This window comes from Ranitomeya imitator, chromosome 3 (assembly GCF_032444005.1).
Source record: "Ranitomeya imitator isolate aRanImi1 chromosome 3, aRanImi1.pri, whole genome shotgun sequence".
NCBI lineage: Eukaryota > Metazoa > Chordata > Amphibia > Anura > Dendrobatidae > Ranitomeya > Ranitomeya imitator.
The window spans coordinates 832627566-832643949 of NC_091284.1; the positions used below are offsets into that span (position 1 = coordinate 832627566).

At 47.9% G+C, this 16384-nt stretch overlaps 1 protein-coding gene across 1 annotated transcript; it reads left to right on the forward strand.

Annotated features, from left to right (window-relative positions):
* Positions 1-1161: 1161 nt before the first annotated feature.
* LOC138671833 (olfactory receptor 2AT4-like) lies at positions 1162-2103 on the forward strand. The gene has a single exon (XM_069759966.1). The coding sequence runs from the start codon at positions 1162-1164 to the stop codon at positions 2101-2103; it is 942 nt and encodes a 313-aa protein (XP_069616067.1).
* The last annotated feature ends 14281 nt before the right edge of the window (positions 2104-16384 follow it).

The following is a 16384-nucleotide window of genomic DNA, read 5'->3' on the forward strand; positions in this document are numbered from 1 at the left end:
GCTGGACAGACGTAGCAAGCTGATAACTTTTTCCAGAATCCACCGGACCTCTGGACACTTATACTTTGTAGCTTGCATGGTGCCTACACTTGTTCTTAGCACAGAATGCAGCCCATTGATAGCACAGTCCAAGCACAAGTCCACATTTCTTTAGGCTTATGTACCACTATCACTAGCCACAATAATGCTCTTGACAACTTTGGTCCATGCCATGCAGAAAGTCCATCCTGATGATTAAGTGCTTAGGGTCTGATGCAATGCCCTGTCCCCAATATGCAGTCAATGGCTTTCAAAATTCAGGCAACCCAGCCTCACAGATCTACAGATCTCACCCTCAGCATACATACAGTAGGTGAAATAAATATTGAACGCATCACCAACATTTTAAGTAAATCTATTTCTAAAGCTGCTATTGACATGCAATTTTCCCCAGATGTCGGGAACAACCCATCCAATCCACACAGGCAAAGAAAGCACCATATATGTCCATAAATTATATGTAATAATGAGAAATGACACAGGGAAAAAGTTTTGAACACGTAAAGAAAGAGAGGAGCAAAAGGACCTAAAAAGTCTTGACACCGGCTGAGGTTTATCAGTATTAGAAAGCAACCCGGCCGCTTAGTGACAAATAATATCAGCTGGTTCATTTGAAGGCCAATAAAAACGTGTTTCATTACCAAGGTTCCACACAAGAAACATCTCATGATGGGTAAAACCAGTGAGCTGTCTCAAGACCTTCACAACCTTATTGTTACAAAACATACTGATTGAATTACACAGTAGTTTAAAAATATCCCTGTTAATGCCGACACCTCAGCCCCACAGATCTACAAGTCTCACCCTTATCATACATACAGTAGGTGTTCACGCTTTGAGTCCAACATAAAGCTGAGTAGTGTATCTTAAAATTGAAGTCTTCATGATTCTCACTTGTACCCGAAGTGACCCATCGGGGCTCCTTTAACATGAGACCACAATGATAGCTTTGGTGCACCACGAGTGACCACGATTCCTTTGATTTAGGAATTGGTGAGGTTCCAAACCTAGAGATCTCATGTATTGTGATTTATGTGTTGCATTGTCTTCTCTTGTTCCTCACACATTTCTTTATGAACATTCCATGTTTTTCTTACTTTTTTTTTTTTCAGGTATGTTCAAATGGCAAATTATTCCCAAAAAGTTTACTTTGAACTAGTTGGGTTTTCAGAAGTCCCAGAGAAATATAACCTTGCAATTTCTTTCATCATGCTTATCATATATAATGCATCACTTGTAGCTAATGGTGCCGTCATCCTTCTGATATTTGGAAGCCATCATCTACAACAACCCATGTACATCTTGATTGCCAACCTGGCCCTGTCTGACCTGCTCTTTAACACCATCACCTTGCCAAAATTCATTGCCAAGTATTGGTTTGATGCTGGAAGAATGTCTCTCCTTGAATGTTTCTTGCAGATGTTCCTCATCCATTGGTTGGGCATCTTGGATGGGTTCATTCTCACACTGATGGGTGGAGACCGCTGTGTGGCTATCTGTAAGCCATTAAGATACTCTTCGATAATCACCCATAGAGTCACCGTTGTGAGTTGTAGTGTCAGCTGGCTCTTAGCCGCCATCTCAGTCATTGTGAATCCCACATTAATTTCACAACTTCCGTTCCCCAAACAGACCAAAATCTACAACTGTTTTTGTTCCAGTTCGACTCTCATGCGTTCGGCCTACGGAGATGTCAATAGCACAAGACAGATCCTTTTGATTGTAGCCATGAACATCCTCCTTATCCCATTGGCTACCATTCTGTTGTCTTACATCATCATCATCAAAATGATCTACTTTTCCGGCTCTTCCAGTAACTGGCAGAAGGTCTTCTACACGTGCACCACGCACTTGGTGGTCATCAGCCTCTACTTCATCCCGCGGGTTTTCATCTACATCGCCAATTATGTCAAACTCATTTTACACCCTGATATCAATCTCCTGATTCTTTGCCTTTACTCTTATTTTCCCCATATAGCCAACCCCATCATCTACTGTTTCAGGACTGAGGAGATCAAAAACACCATCGGAAACCTCCTCAGGAGGAAAATTGTCTTCACGTAGTGAGGAGGACCCACGAGAATCTTGTTATTCCAACTTATTCCTGAAATGACTGTGTTTTACCTCGATCCTGATTTTTCTTTAGTTTTCTCTTAGATTTTACTAAAGGTAATATTGATCTTGTAGTTGCGTGTGTTTGAAATAGATGAGTGGATCTGAAAAATTAGCATTTTTGGTGTTTCGTCAACAGTGGAAATTCCTTCTGCGGAGCTGCGGTTCCTTCATGTAAAACAATGAGCAAAGAAAAAAATATGGATCTGTATTTAAGGGGCCCTGGGGTAAGATGAAGTTACCGACCCTGTCTGATGAGACTCCCACCAATTGCCAAACTCTTTCGGCTGCCACTCCATTCATTATTTACAGGACTGCCAAGATGGCCGAGTTCTCTACTTGGCTGTCGTTAGCAGTTCCATGGAGAATCACCGAGCCATTCTAGGTTTTATTGATTGGACCACCATAAAATTAGTAGGTAATAACTTCTTGTTTCCTCTACACCCCTTTAAAGAGCTGGTCCTTTTGAAACAAGTTATTACCTATAGAAAGATAAGATGACAACTTATTGATCATGGGTATCTGACCGCTGGGACCCCAATCAATCGGCAGATTAGGGAACTTACATCCTCGACACAGAACGTCTAGCCCCGATATAACCCCTTATCCGAGCATGCTCGCCCATCACTACTGATACTGGACAACCCCCTTTAATGAGCAGTGCTACTGTCTCTATTGGGCCTGGTAATGAGATAACTGGTGGGTGCTTCCCCATCAATAATCTTGGTCCTGGCAGATCAGCTGGAGTCACTGGTTGGAGTATTTTTCCCTTGGGAAAACTTTATACTGAAATTAAATATATGATATAACTTTTAACTCCCTTCAATTTCGTTCTCCCCATGGGATAAATTGTATATAAATAAAATTAATTTTCATTTTTAAGAATTAAATAAAATAAAAAAAATAAAGCAAAAATAAAAAGGTAAAATCAGACACAACCAGCAAAAACCCCAATATATATAATGAATAATATAAGTATAAAACAAAACATTAGGGCCATTAAACCACTGTGGTCTCAAAATGTGTCTGGGGGTCTAGGACAAAGCAATTGGGTTTGTCAACTATAATATAGCAGAAATATGGTTTAAAGGGGTTGTGTCGGGTTGAATGACAGTTCGGACCATTGCTATTGTTGCCCTGTTTTAAATTCAATACCCAAAGGTAAAAAAAAAAATCACATTTTAACCATCCAAAATAAAACATGACTTTTAATTGTTAAATGAAAATATGATTTACCAGTGCAAATCACATATTATGGTGCAGATTAAATTATACTCTGCTCCTCATTGGTTCTATGTACAGGGTGGGCCATTTATATGGATAGACCAGGGTGGGTTATGTATATGGATAGACCTGGGTGGGCCATGTATATGGATAGACCTGGGTGGGTTATGTATATGGATAGACCTGGGTGGCGCATGTATACGGATAGACCTGGGTGGGCCATGTATACGGATAGACCTGGGTGGGCCATGTATACGGATAGACCTGGGTGGGCCATGTATAAGGATAGACCTGGGTAGGCCATTTATATGGATAGACCTGGGTGGGCCATGTATACGGATAGACCTGGGTGGGCCATGTATACAGATAGACCTGGGTGGGCCATGTATATGGATAGACCTGGGTGGGCCATGTATAAGGATAGACCTGGGTGGGCCATGTATACGGATAGACCTGGGTGGGCCATGTATACGGATAGACCTGGGTGGGCCATGTATAAGGATAGACCTGGGTGGGCCATTTTTATGGATAGACCTGGGTGGGCCATGTATATGGATAGACCTGGGTGGGCCATGTATATGTATAGACTAGGGTGGCGCATGTATACGGATAGACTGGGGTAGGCCATTTATATGGATAGACCTGGGTGGGGCATGTATATGGATAGACCAGGGTGGGCCATGTATATGGATAGACCTGTATGGGCCATTTTTATGGATAGACCTGGGTGGGCCATTTATATGGATAGACCTGGGTGGGCCATGTATATGGATAGACCAGGGTGGGCCATTTATACGGATAGACCTGTATGGGCCATTTTTATGGATAGACCTCGGTGGGCCATGTATATGGATAGACCTGGGTGGGCCATGTATATGTATAGACTAGGGTGGCGCATGTATACGGATAGACTTGGGTAGGCCATTTATATGGATAGACCTGGGTGGGCCATGTATATGGATAGACCAGGGTGGACCATTTATATGGATAGACCTGGGTGGACCATGTATATGGATAGACCTGGGTGGGCCATGTATATGGATAGACCAGGGTGGACCATTTATATGGATAGACCTGGGTGGACCATGTATATGGATAGACCTGGGTGGGCCATGCATATGGATAGACCTGGGTGGGCCATGTATACGGATACACCTAATTAAAATGGGAATGGTTGGCGATATCAACTTCCTGTTTGTGGCACATTAGTATATGGGAGGGGAAAACTTTTTAAGATGGGTGGTGACCATGGCGGCCATTTTGATGTCGGCCATTTTGGATCCAACTTTGTAAATGGCCCACCCAGGTGTATCCATATAAATGGCCCACCCTGTATAATGTATCACCCGCAGTTACATTGCTGCGCTCGCTGAGTCATTCACTTGAGATCTACTTATGGTCAGATCGACCTCTCTGTAGCCCCATCGGTGACAGCTTAAAAAGATAGCCAGACAGTAGAGGAGATGTCACTCAAACAAAATCTTCAATAAAATGCTGCTTGTCTTATACTTAGACTCCTTGAAAATGGTCGTGATGCCTGTGCAATGTGAAAGTCTTCAAAAAAAGTCACCAATCTTATGTTTTGAAAAGAATAAATGGAGCGCCCCCAGATGCAGGGCCGCGGGTTACTCGGTACCGGTCCTCTCTGTCTCAGTTCTGGGGTTGTCACAGTGGCTGGACCCGGTCCGTGACCCTGCTAAGGGGCGTCCAACAAAAGGGGCGATGAAAGTCGGCTAAGGTTTCGTGATGCCACCTGTGGTATTCGGTCAGGTCGACCGACGCTGCTTGGGGTCCACTGGGGTGATGGAATGGCAGCTGGATGGTATACCTTCCCACAGGTGAAGTGTGTCCCCAGGGCTTCCCAGTAGTGTAGGCGGCGATGGTGTCAGGCGCAGTCAATAACAAGGACACAAGGTTGCAGGCTTTTTACCTTTTACTGAAGGCTTCGGGATCCTCAATCCAGAGCACTGTTAACTAGGCTGTCTGAGACCGGCCGGTCCGAAGGCACATCCAGAGTTCCCTTTGCAGGTGGAAATCGTTGCCTACCACTAGCGCCTGTGTGTTGTAGTTCTTCCCTGCTGAGCATTTGGGATAGTCCTCACAACTTCTATTCTCTTTCTTTCTCTTCCTCTCTCTCTCTCCGTCCCCCAAGTTTATCTGGATAGGACGCACCCGTTTGACGGGAAGGCTCGGAGCTATTCTGGGACCCTAGAGATGCCCCTCTCCATGCTTGCCCCCTATGTCTGCTTAGGTGATGTAAGGTAGACAGCCAACCTATAATTAACTGTCCTGCAGTATTTGAAGTAAGGCATAGAGTCAGTTACTTCCTCGGTGTTCCGGTCACCGGCTACACGCCTCAGTAGGAAGTTGCCGTTCTCGGGGCACGACTCCTACTGGCTCTCCTTTGTGCTTGATCTCATTTCTCACTTTCCACAATATCCGTCTCTTCGTGCCCTTTCTAAGGATACCGCCGCAAGGTAGTGCAGGCGCGGTTCCGTTGCTTTCTGCTCGTTCTGCTAGGCCCCTGTCAGGAACCCACCCCTGACAGGTCCTCCCTGGACTCTCCCAGGCTGCGTTCTGTCCTAACTTCCTATCCGACCCCTAGTTTTACCAGTGTGAGGAGTGGCCTAATACATAGTGCCTTTTGCTCCCCTAGTTGCCGGAGTGTGAAGTGTGCGTGGTCGGCCATGAGGTCGGCGATCTTTTGATCTGGAATCGGAATTCCGATACCGAGTTCCGATATGTTTAAGATATCGGGAATCGGTATCGGAATTCATATTTAAGTGTAAAATAAAGAAAATAAAAAAATATTGATATACGCGCCCTGGTTCTCACCGGCAGCCTTCCTTCCTAAGAATGAGCGCCTGAGGGGCCTTCGATGACGTCGCGGCTTATGATTGGTCGCGTGAGCGGTCACATGGGCGTCACGCGACCAATCACGAGCCGCGACGTCATCTAAGGTCCTTCAGGTGCTAATTCTTAGGAAGGAAGCGTCCGAGGGCGCGTCCGAGGGTGAGTATATTCCTAATAGGTATATACTCACCCTCGGACGCGCCCTGGTTCTAACCCGCAGCCTTCCTTCCTAAGAATCAGCGCCTGAAGGACCTTAGATGACGTCGCGGCTTGTGATTGGTCGCATGACGCCCATGTGACCGCTCACGCGACCAATCACAAGCCGCGACGTCATCGAAGGTCCTTCAGGCGCTTATTCTTAGGAAGGAAGGCTGCCGGTGAGAACCAGGGCGCGTCCGAGGGTAAGTAAATCAATATTTTTTATTTTGATTCTTTATTTTACACTTAAATATGGATCCCAGGGCCTGAAGGAGAGTTTCCTCTCCTTCAGACCCTGGGAACCATTAGAAACCCAATGCACTGCATTGGGTTTCGTGTTTCGGCCGACCCCGACCCCGACTTTTCTATAGGATCGGCCGATTTCACTCGACCCGACTTTTGAAAAAGTCGGGTTTCGTGAAATCCGACCCGATCCTATAAAAAGAAAAGTCGCTCAACCCCAGTCAATACTTACTTTGTCTCTCTCAGTGACGGCACTGATTCATATAACAATCTGAGGGGACTCTTTGGTACTGGTGACATTTAGTTTCAGGAGCAATTTAGATAGGCATGTGGACCATGCTATGATTTATGCAGGATGCATTGGTAGTTCATATGACAATCAATGATATACTAGTTACACCATGGTGATGTTCAGTGATGTTTTTGCTCAGGTTTCACTTGATTTGTACTAGGGCCTCTTTCTTGTTTCTTTGTTTATTTGTTTAGAATTATTTTTGTATGTTTACAATAAACTTTATATAATCTTTTACTCAGTGTATGGAACTACATTTTTTGGTGGTATATATCTATAGTAAAAGAGCGTGCAAGTGCTGCACTGCTTGCCTAGGTGACCGGCCGCCGCTGATAGATAGCAGAGGAGGCCGGTAACCCGCTGCAATGAACACTAAACAGTAAAGTTGAAAAGAAGAAAAGTGCAAAGGTTCTTGCTTTTAAAATTAGTAAATTTGCAAAATGTTGTAGAATGTCATTTTTTGGAATCTTCTCATCAATTGCAAAACTTGTAGACAAAATATCAATGACTACTGTATGTAGCCGCATATAACAAGAGGAAAGGAGTCACACCCAGGACAAACAATCTAGTGCCTGTAACAGCCGCAGGTGGATCCGAGACGCACTTGTGGCTATTAACAAGTTAAATGCCGCTGTCAATCACTGACATCGGCATTTAACCCGGAAGCGCGTCACAAGCATGCTTTTGATAGAGGACTGCTCCATCACCAACGGATGAGGCATCCACCTCCATTAGGAATGGCTTATCCACATCGGGACAGCAGATTGCAGCTAGCCAATTAGGGCGCAGGAAACATCCACAATATCCTGACACAACGGCTTGTGTCATTGGCTGCTGAAATCACAGGTCCCTCTCCATATAAAGAGCGGACATCTTGTTTTAATGCCATTTTGAGACTGTAGAAGCGCAGGGAGGCTGCTCCTGACACTGACACTGTTAGCAGAAAAATTTTAGCTAGTTAGCTAGGCGGTTGTATATCAGTCAGATAGTGTAGCTAGCTAGTGTCCAGTGTGGCTGTAAAATTTACGTTCTAACATTTTTTTGGGCCATTACTGAAGTCCACAGACAAAGCGAGCAGGGCACATGTCCTACAGTGTTATCCACTACTTCTATTGTGCTCCATGCACGAGTATAGCATTCTAATTAATTTTTTTTTCACTAGCTAAATGTAAAGCAGTTTGCTGTATCCCACCTTTTCATTTAGTGCTGTGGTTATATGAAACTGTCTGCAGACCTAAGGCACATTTTTAAAAAATTATAATTTTTCAATTGCAAAAATTTAGACAACCCGCTGTATCACACTGTCATTAGGTTGGGTTGAAATTAAGCTGTAGAGGCCTGATCCAGGAGCCACAAAATAATCTTCTGTTCCTAGTGTCATACAGTAGGAGGCCTCACTCTCAAATAGTTTGTAGTATCTAGTGTGTTATAGAGGCCTGATCCAGAAGCCACCAAAACATTGTGTTCTTAACGGCATACAGTAGGGGACATCTGACTTTAAAATTATTTGTAGCACATCTTCATTGTCATAGAGGCCTCATCCACACTCAAACAATTCTTTCTTCTGTGACTAACACGATACAGCATGCCATATTTCACCTTGAAATTTACTGTTGCTGAAATTCAGCTGTATGCAGAGGTGGTGCAGAGTTTAAAATCTATTTTTTTGTTGTCCTACCACATTATCTGAGCAACATGACTAGAAAAAACCGAGACTGTGATGCATGGAGAATTAGGGTTAATGTTCAAGGTGTACGTGGGGTAGGTGGTAATGTTTGTGAAAGCACTAGTGTACCAACGTCACGTCCTATGCAAAAACAACTGACAACTTCTGTTACTGGACAGGCTACTCCACTACCTTTCTTTGGCAGACGCACAGCGGTACACCTAGTTGATGAGGCCCAGAAAGAGCATGTGCTCGAGTGGATAGCTCCTCTTCCTCCACCACAACATCACACCTAGTACAGTCCATAGAGGTGGCACACAAATTCCCCTTGCTTCTCTCCAACCGTACAACTGACTGTATGGTACCACAGATGGGTGAGTCTGAAGAGCTGTTCACACATTCTATGAAATGGTCATCAGAAGTGTACTCAAAAGCTTCACTGAGTCAAGAGGAGGAAATCTGCACCAATGTCCAAAATTTTTTTTAGCTTGGATCCGGGGCAGGACAAAGTAGGGTCCGAACAGTATCCTGACCCCCATCATCAGTCATTAACCCCTGGGGGGAGGTGATCCTGAGGAGACTCGGATATCTAAGGCTCATGATGATTCTACTGTTCTGTCAGGGCAAGAAGAGGAAGGGGGTGACTCCAAGAGCGAGAAATGTGATAACACAGAGGATGATAATGATGAGGTGCTAGACCCCAGTTGGCGTGAACATAGAGGCATACAGCTGAGTAGGTAATCTGAGGACGAAGACGAGGAGGTTACGTTGCACCATACATCACAGACATGTAGTGATGCAGCCACGATGAGCAATGCATCCTCAGCCAAAACTGTGGCTATGACCAGCAGCGTCTGTGAATCTGCAGCTTGCAGGTATGGAAAAGGTTGCCTAGCCTGGACCTTTTTTGACACTGCAAAGGATAAGCCAACTCACATAATCTGCCATCTTTGCAAATAAAAACTGAGTAGAGGTAAAAAGGGCAATAATTTGACTACTATATGTATGAACCTTCACATGCGCAATCAGCATGCGTTACTCTGGGAATCCCACTGTGCTAAAATGCGGACCAGCGGACCTCTACAATCATCAGCCACTCCATCAATAACAACTGCTGTTTCTTCCTCCTCCTCTGTTACCGTGCCAACCATTGAGATGCAGGTTCTTTACTCGCTCCAGTCACGCTGACTGAGAGCCCGCTGTTAGCTGTAATGGAATCGAACATGCCTGCTGTTTTTGACCGATCTCAGAGACCGAGCACACCACAACTTTTTCAATCCACCTTAACATCTCCGCCTGCACCTCTCACAGTTTAGCAGTTTTTCTGGTTCACTGTACTCCGCCCTCTCACAGCACTGCAGCCAGCCCACAGTTCCGCAGTTGTGGTCACTTAAAAGATTGTTTCCTCCTACGCATGACAAAGCTAAGAGGTTAAACTCCACCATCTCCAATCTGTTGGCCACAGAAATGCTGCCCTTCCGCCTGGTAGATACAGACGGTTTCCGAAAGCTTATGGCCGTCGCAGTCCCACAATACCAATTGCCCAGTCGCCATTACTTTTCTAAGAAAGCTGTGCCTGTGCTACACCAGCATGTCGCAGATGACATCACTCGTTCCTTGACAAAATCTCTGTCTGCCAGGGTGCATTCCACCACTGACACTTGGACGAGTAAGCCTCGCCAAGGGCGTTACATCTCGCTGACTGGGCACTGGGTGACTCTGGTGGCTGTGGGGAGAGGCGCTCCTCCACAAGTCTGGGAATCCCCAAGGCTTGCAGGACAAACCTTTACATTTAACACTTCCTCCACTGCTTCTGCCTACTCCTCTATGACCTCCACCTGCTCCCTCAAGTTCTGCCTTAAAGAGTCACACGTTCCAACAGTGCAGAGCGAATACAGAGGTCTTTGTCCATGCCAGTTAACAGGTTGATATGCGATGTTCTGACACAGTGGAATTCCACTCTGCACATGTTGCAGCGACTGTGGCAGCAGCAGCGAACCATGTTGTACAGCCTAGGCCAACACACTGCGCATATCACGTTTACAGAGTGGGCAAAGATTAAGGACCTCTGCACCCTTCTGCACAGTTTCGAAATGGCTACTAAGATGGTTAGCGCTGACGCGTGGTGAACGAATGGAGAGGATGGTGCAGGAGTTTCTAGAACTGAATATCAATACCATCAGGGAGGGTTTGGACCCTTTCACATTTTGGTCTTACAAATTGGATGAGTGGCCTGAGCTCGCATCACACGCCTTGGTGGTTTCTTCAAGCCCGGCAGCCAGCGTTCTCTCAGAACGTGTCTTCAGTGCTGCTGGTGGTGTCCTGACGGATAAGCGCAACGGGCTGTCCCTTGAAAGTGTAGACCACCTAACTTTCATCAAGATGGACAAGTCTTGGATCTCCAAGGACTTTTGCACCCCAATCGCAGAATGTACAGACTAGGTGATATTGCATTTTTTTAGTGTGATGCATTAATGTCACGTAACTGCACTTTGTGATATTTTTAGTGTGGCTGCTGATGTCAACATAAATTTGTAGAAATGTGAACAGTCATGGTTGGTCTATATCTGCTGGATTAGCTGTAATGGAAGACCTGTCAGTCCCTATTATAATATTTCTATTCTCTTAAAATTGATGCCACTTCTGTGGTATAAGGTCCACATTTGTTTAAATGTGAACACTCCTGGTTAGGTGTCCATCTGCTGGATTGAATGAGTGTTGCCTGTAGCAGTTGGCCTCCGAGACCGTCAGGCCTCCACTTCCTTGGCTCAACTACCCGTGTTACTATCCTTAAATTTTTATGACAATGGTAGTCTACAAAACTGATATTTGTGCCACCTGAGAGTGGCTCAGCATGAAAGCAGGTAGAGGTGTTGCATGTGGTATCAGGCCTCCCAGCACAGGAGGTCTACACCGATCCCTCTCCCACCTCGTCTTACTGTGACGTTCAGTTGAAAGCTGTAAATGCTGTCACAGACCCCGATACCCAATGACTGGCTGATTGCTGCAGTGCCATGCTACAGTCTGTACTGTGGGTAAATTGGTGTCTGTCCCTCATTTGATGAGATTTGGCAGCATTTGGGGCCGTTATAAGATGTTGTGCATGCGTTTATTTTTGACTCCCGTTGACGTGAATGGCGTTCGGTTATGTTCAGCGAATATTGCAAATTCGGCGAACGTAATCCGATTCGAACATTGAACTATTCGCTCATCTCTACTCCTAAATCCACATGCCCCCTCCTTCTGACACCAGTAAGAGGCCACATGTTTGGCGTTATTGCTGTGGGGAGAGAGCGCTTAACAATTTACGGGGTGCGTGCCACCTGAACAAGCTGGGTACAATGTATGGGGCACTACAATATATGAGGGCTCTACAATGTATTGGGGTGCTACAATATATGGGGCGCTACACTGCATAGGGACTCTACACTGTGTGGGGCTCTACACTGCATGGAGCTCTACACCCAGGGCTGCCACTAGAAATTTCGGGGCCCCATACTGGCAAAATTTCCGGGGCCCCTTGAGACTCCGCCCAGGCTCCACCCCAGCCCCGCCTCCACGCTCCACCCCTCGAACTGTCCACAGTCCCACCGCTCTCTCTTGGAAAAACTCCACTTCTCACCTATCACACATTGACAGTTCCCATCACCAGATCACACATATAGCCGGCAGCTTTTATTTTGGCCAAAAGATTTTTTAAGCCACCAAAATGACAAGGTAGACACTTTTGGCCAGGCCCTACTCTGCTGTAACCTACTAAATATTTGTTAAAATATGCAATACAATTTAGGTATATTTTTATTTATTTTTCAATTTTTAAAATGACCAATAATATCACATACAAGGAACAAATACCACAGCACCATGACCAGACACCATATCACCACAGTGACCTATAATACTATCTACAAGACACAAATACCGCCACACCATGACCAGATGACATATTACCACCACAGTGATCGAATAATATCAAATACAAGGAACAAATACCACAACATCATGACCAGACCACATATTACCACCACATAGTGACTGAATACTACAATACTGATCAATAATAAAAAAACAAAACACAATACTATCACCATCAGTGCCATTATACACAGGAGATCTGTCCTTAGTATGCAGTGTCTGTGTACAGGTAATACAGTGATCACCAGTGACATTCTACACAGGAGCTCTGTATATAGTATACAGTGTATAGTGTCAGTGTATAGGTAACACACTGACTCACCAGTGACGTCTCTAGGTGAAGTCCTTCATCTTTCATCCAGCACTGACTGCCATCACTTCATCCAGCCAGGACTCGTCTCTGCAGGAAATAACACCGTTATCTCGAGTTCCACTTGCAGAACACATTACTTAATTTTCCCAACTTCTACATTACACCACATGAAGAAGGCGACATAGTATCACTCTACACAGTAATAGGACCGCCCCCCCATTTAGAACAGTATACTCAAAAAATAAAATAAATACATCACTGCAGTAATAATATCCCTTAATTAGCCCCTACGGTAATAATATTCGCCATCCTAGCCCCCGTGTGTCTCATTCCTGGCATCAGCCATATGTTCTCCCATCCTGCCCTCATGAGTATCCATCCTGCCCCATATGATCTCCCCATCCTGCCCCATCTGTCTCCATCGTATCCATACTGCCCCATGATCCTGTCCCATCTGTCTCCAATCCTGCCTCCAGTGTCTCCAATCATGCCCGTATCACCATTCTGCCCCGTCTCCAATCATGCCCCTTGTGTCTCAATCCTGCCCCATCTGTCTCCAGTCATGCCCCAGTGTCTCCAGTCATGCCGCCATGTCTGTCATCCTGCCCCCTGTGTCTCCAATCATGCCCCGTTTCTCTATTTTGCCCGTGTCCAGCAATCTGCCCCTGTGCCCAGCTTTCTGCCCCTGTGCCCAGCTTTCTGCCTCTGTGTCCAGCTTTCTGCCCCCCGTGTCCAGCGTTCTGCCCCTGTGCGCAGCTTTCTGCCCCTGTGTCCAGCAATCTGCCCCTGTGTCCAGATTTCTGCCCCTGTGTCCAGCTTTCTGCCCCTGTGTCCAGCTTTTTGCCCCTGTGTCCAGCTTTCTGCCCCTGTGTCCAGCTTTATGCCCCCCCTGTGTCCAGCTTTCTGCCCCCCATGTCCAGCTTTCTGCTCCCCCTGTGTCCAGCTTTCTGCCCTCCCTGTGCCCAGCTTTCTGCCCTCCCTGTGCCCAGCTTTCTGCCCCCCGTGTCCAGCTTTCTGCCCGTGTCCAGCTTTCTGCCCCCCCCTGTGTCCAGCGTTCTGCCCTTGTGCCCAGCTTTCTGCCCCTGTGTCCAGCAATCTGCCCCTGTGTCCAGCTTTCAGCCCCTGTGTCCAGCTTTCTGCCCCACCTGTGTCCAGCTTTCTGCCCCCCCCTGTGTCCAGCTTTCTGCCCCCCCCCGTGTCCAGCTTTCTGCCCCCCCATGTCCAGCTTTCTGCCCCCCCTGTGTCCAGCTTTCTGCCCCCCCTGTGTCCATCTTTCTGCCCCCCCTGTGTCCAGCGTTCTGCCCCCCCTGTGTCCAGCGTTCTGCCCCCCCCCTGTGTCCAGCATTCTGCCCCCCCTGTGTCCAGCTTTCTGCCCCCCCTGTGTCCAGCTTTCTGCCCCCCTGTGTCCAGCGTTCTGCCCGTGTCCAGCTTTCTGCCCCTGTGTCCAGCGTTCTGCCCCTGTGTCCAGCGTTCTGCCCCTGTGTCCAGCGTTCTGCCCCTGTGCCCAGCTTTCTGCCCCTGTGCCCAGCTTTCTGCCCCCCCCGTGTCCAGCTTTCTGCCCCCCCGTGTCCAGCTTTCTGCCCCCCCCTGTGCCCAGCCGTCTGCCCCCCCTGTATCCAGCTTTCTGCCCCCATGTGTCCAGCTTTCTGACCCCCCTGTGTCCAGCCGTCTGCCCCCCCTGTGTTCAGCTTTCTGCCCCCCCCTGTGTCCAGCTTTCTGCCCCCCCCGTGTCCAGCCGTCTGCCCTCCCTGTGTCCAGCTTTACTGCCCTGGGGCCTCCCCCCCGGATCGCCGCTCTCAATAAACAAAAAAAAAAAAAAAACAAGTTCTGCTTACCTGCCGCGCTCCTGCTCTCTCCACGCAGCTGCAGTGTGCACTCGCCGGCGACTGACAATGACGTCAGACGCCGGCGACCTACACGCTGCGGCTGACGTCAGCTGCCAGCCTCAAATTGGCTGGCGGCTGTTAACTATAGCGTTAAACAGCTGCAGCGCTGGCCGCTGCTAAGGGCCCGGTTCAGCTTGCGGCTGCCGGTAAGGGCCCGGTGAGCAGATAAGACGGGGCCCGATGCGGGCCCCCTCTGCTCACCGGGCCCGATACGCCAGTCACGGCCGTCATGCCCTGATGGCGGCCCTGTCTACACCGCATGGGGCTCCACACTACACGGGGGCTCTATACTGCATGGGGCTCTGCACTGCATGGGGCTCTACACTGCATGGGTCTCTGCACTGCATGGGGGCTCTACACTGCATGGGGGCTCTACACTGCACAGGGGCTCTATACTGCATGGGGCTCTACACTGCATGGGGCTCTACACTGCATGGGGCTCTACACTGCATGGGGCTCTACACTGCACGGGGACTCTACATTGCATGGGGCTCTATACTGCATGGGGCTTTACACTGCATGGGGCTCTACACCGCATGGGGGCTCTACACCGCATGGGGGCTCTACACTGCATGGGGACTCTACATTGCACGGGGCTCTACACTGCATGGGGCTTTACACTGCATGGGGCTCTACACCGCATGGGGCTTCACACTGCACGGGGGCTCTACACTGCACGGGGGCTCTATACTGCATGGGGCTCTACACTGCATGGGGGCTCTACACTGCATGGGGCTCTACACTGCATGGGGCTCTACACCGCATGGGGCTCCACACTGCACGGGGACTCTGCACTGCACGGGGGCTCTACACTGCACGGGGGCTCTATACTGCATGGGGCTCTACACTGCTTGGGGCTCTACACTGCATGGGGCTCTACACTGCTTGGGGCTCTACACTGCATGGGGCTCTACACTGCATGGGGGCTTTACACTGCTTGGGGCTTTACACTGCATGGGGCTCTACACTGCATGGGGGCTTTACACAGCATGGGGCTCTACACTGCATGGGGGCTCTACACTGCATGGGGGCTCTACACTGCATGGGGCTCTACACTGCATGGGGCTCTACACTGCATGGGGCTCTACACTGCATGGGGGCTTTACACTGCATGGGGCTCTACACCGCATGAGGCTCCACACTGCATGGGGGGCTCTATACTGCATGGGGCTCTACACTGCATGGGGCTCTGCACTGCATGGGGCTCTACACTGCATGGGGGCTCTACACTGCATGGGGGCTCTACACTGCACAGGGGCTCTATACTTGTCACGATATGGTATGAAATATCATATAAGTTTAGTTGCTCGTCAGCTCATGAGGTGGGCTAAACCCCCCCTTCACTAGCTGACTCTACTTGTTTCTCTCTGGGCTACGGACTGTATGCTAGAAGGGGGTTTTATTGCCCTGGGGTCGTAAATTCCAGGCTCAGAGGAAAGTCCCTCACCCCTCCCACCTTCACTAGTCAGAACTGGTAAAGTGGCTCCAAAATTCATGAAAGATCCTTTGTTTGGTTTTGGTACGATATTATGCACCATGTTTACGGTAAGAACACGAAAATATATATTCGTATTCCCACTCGGTGTAGGTACCCATCCCTTGAGACTCGGGCTTCTAACTCCGTCTGGTAAAGAAGTAGGGTT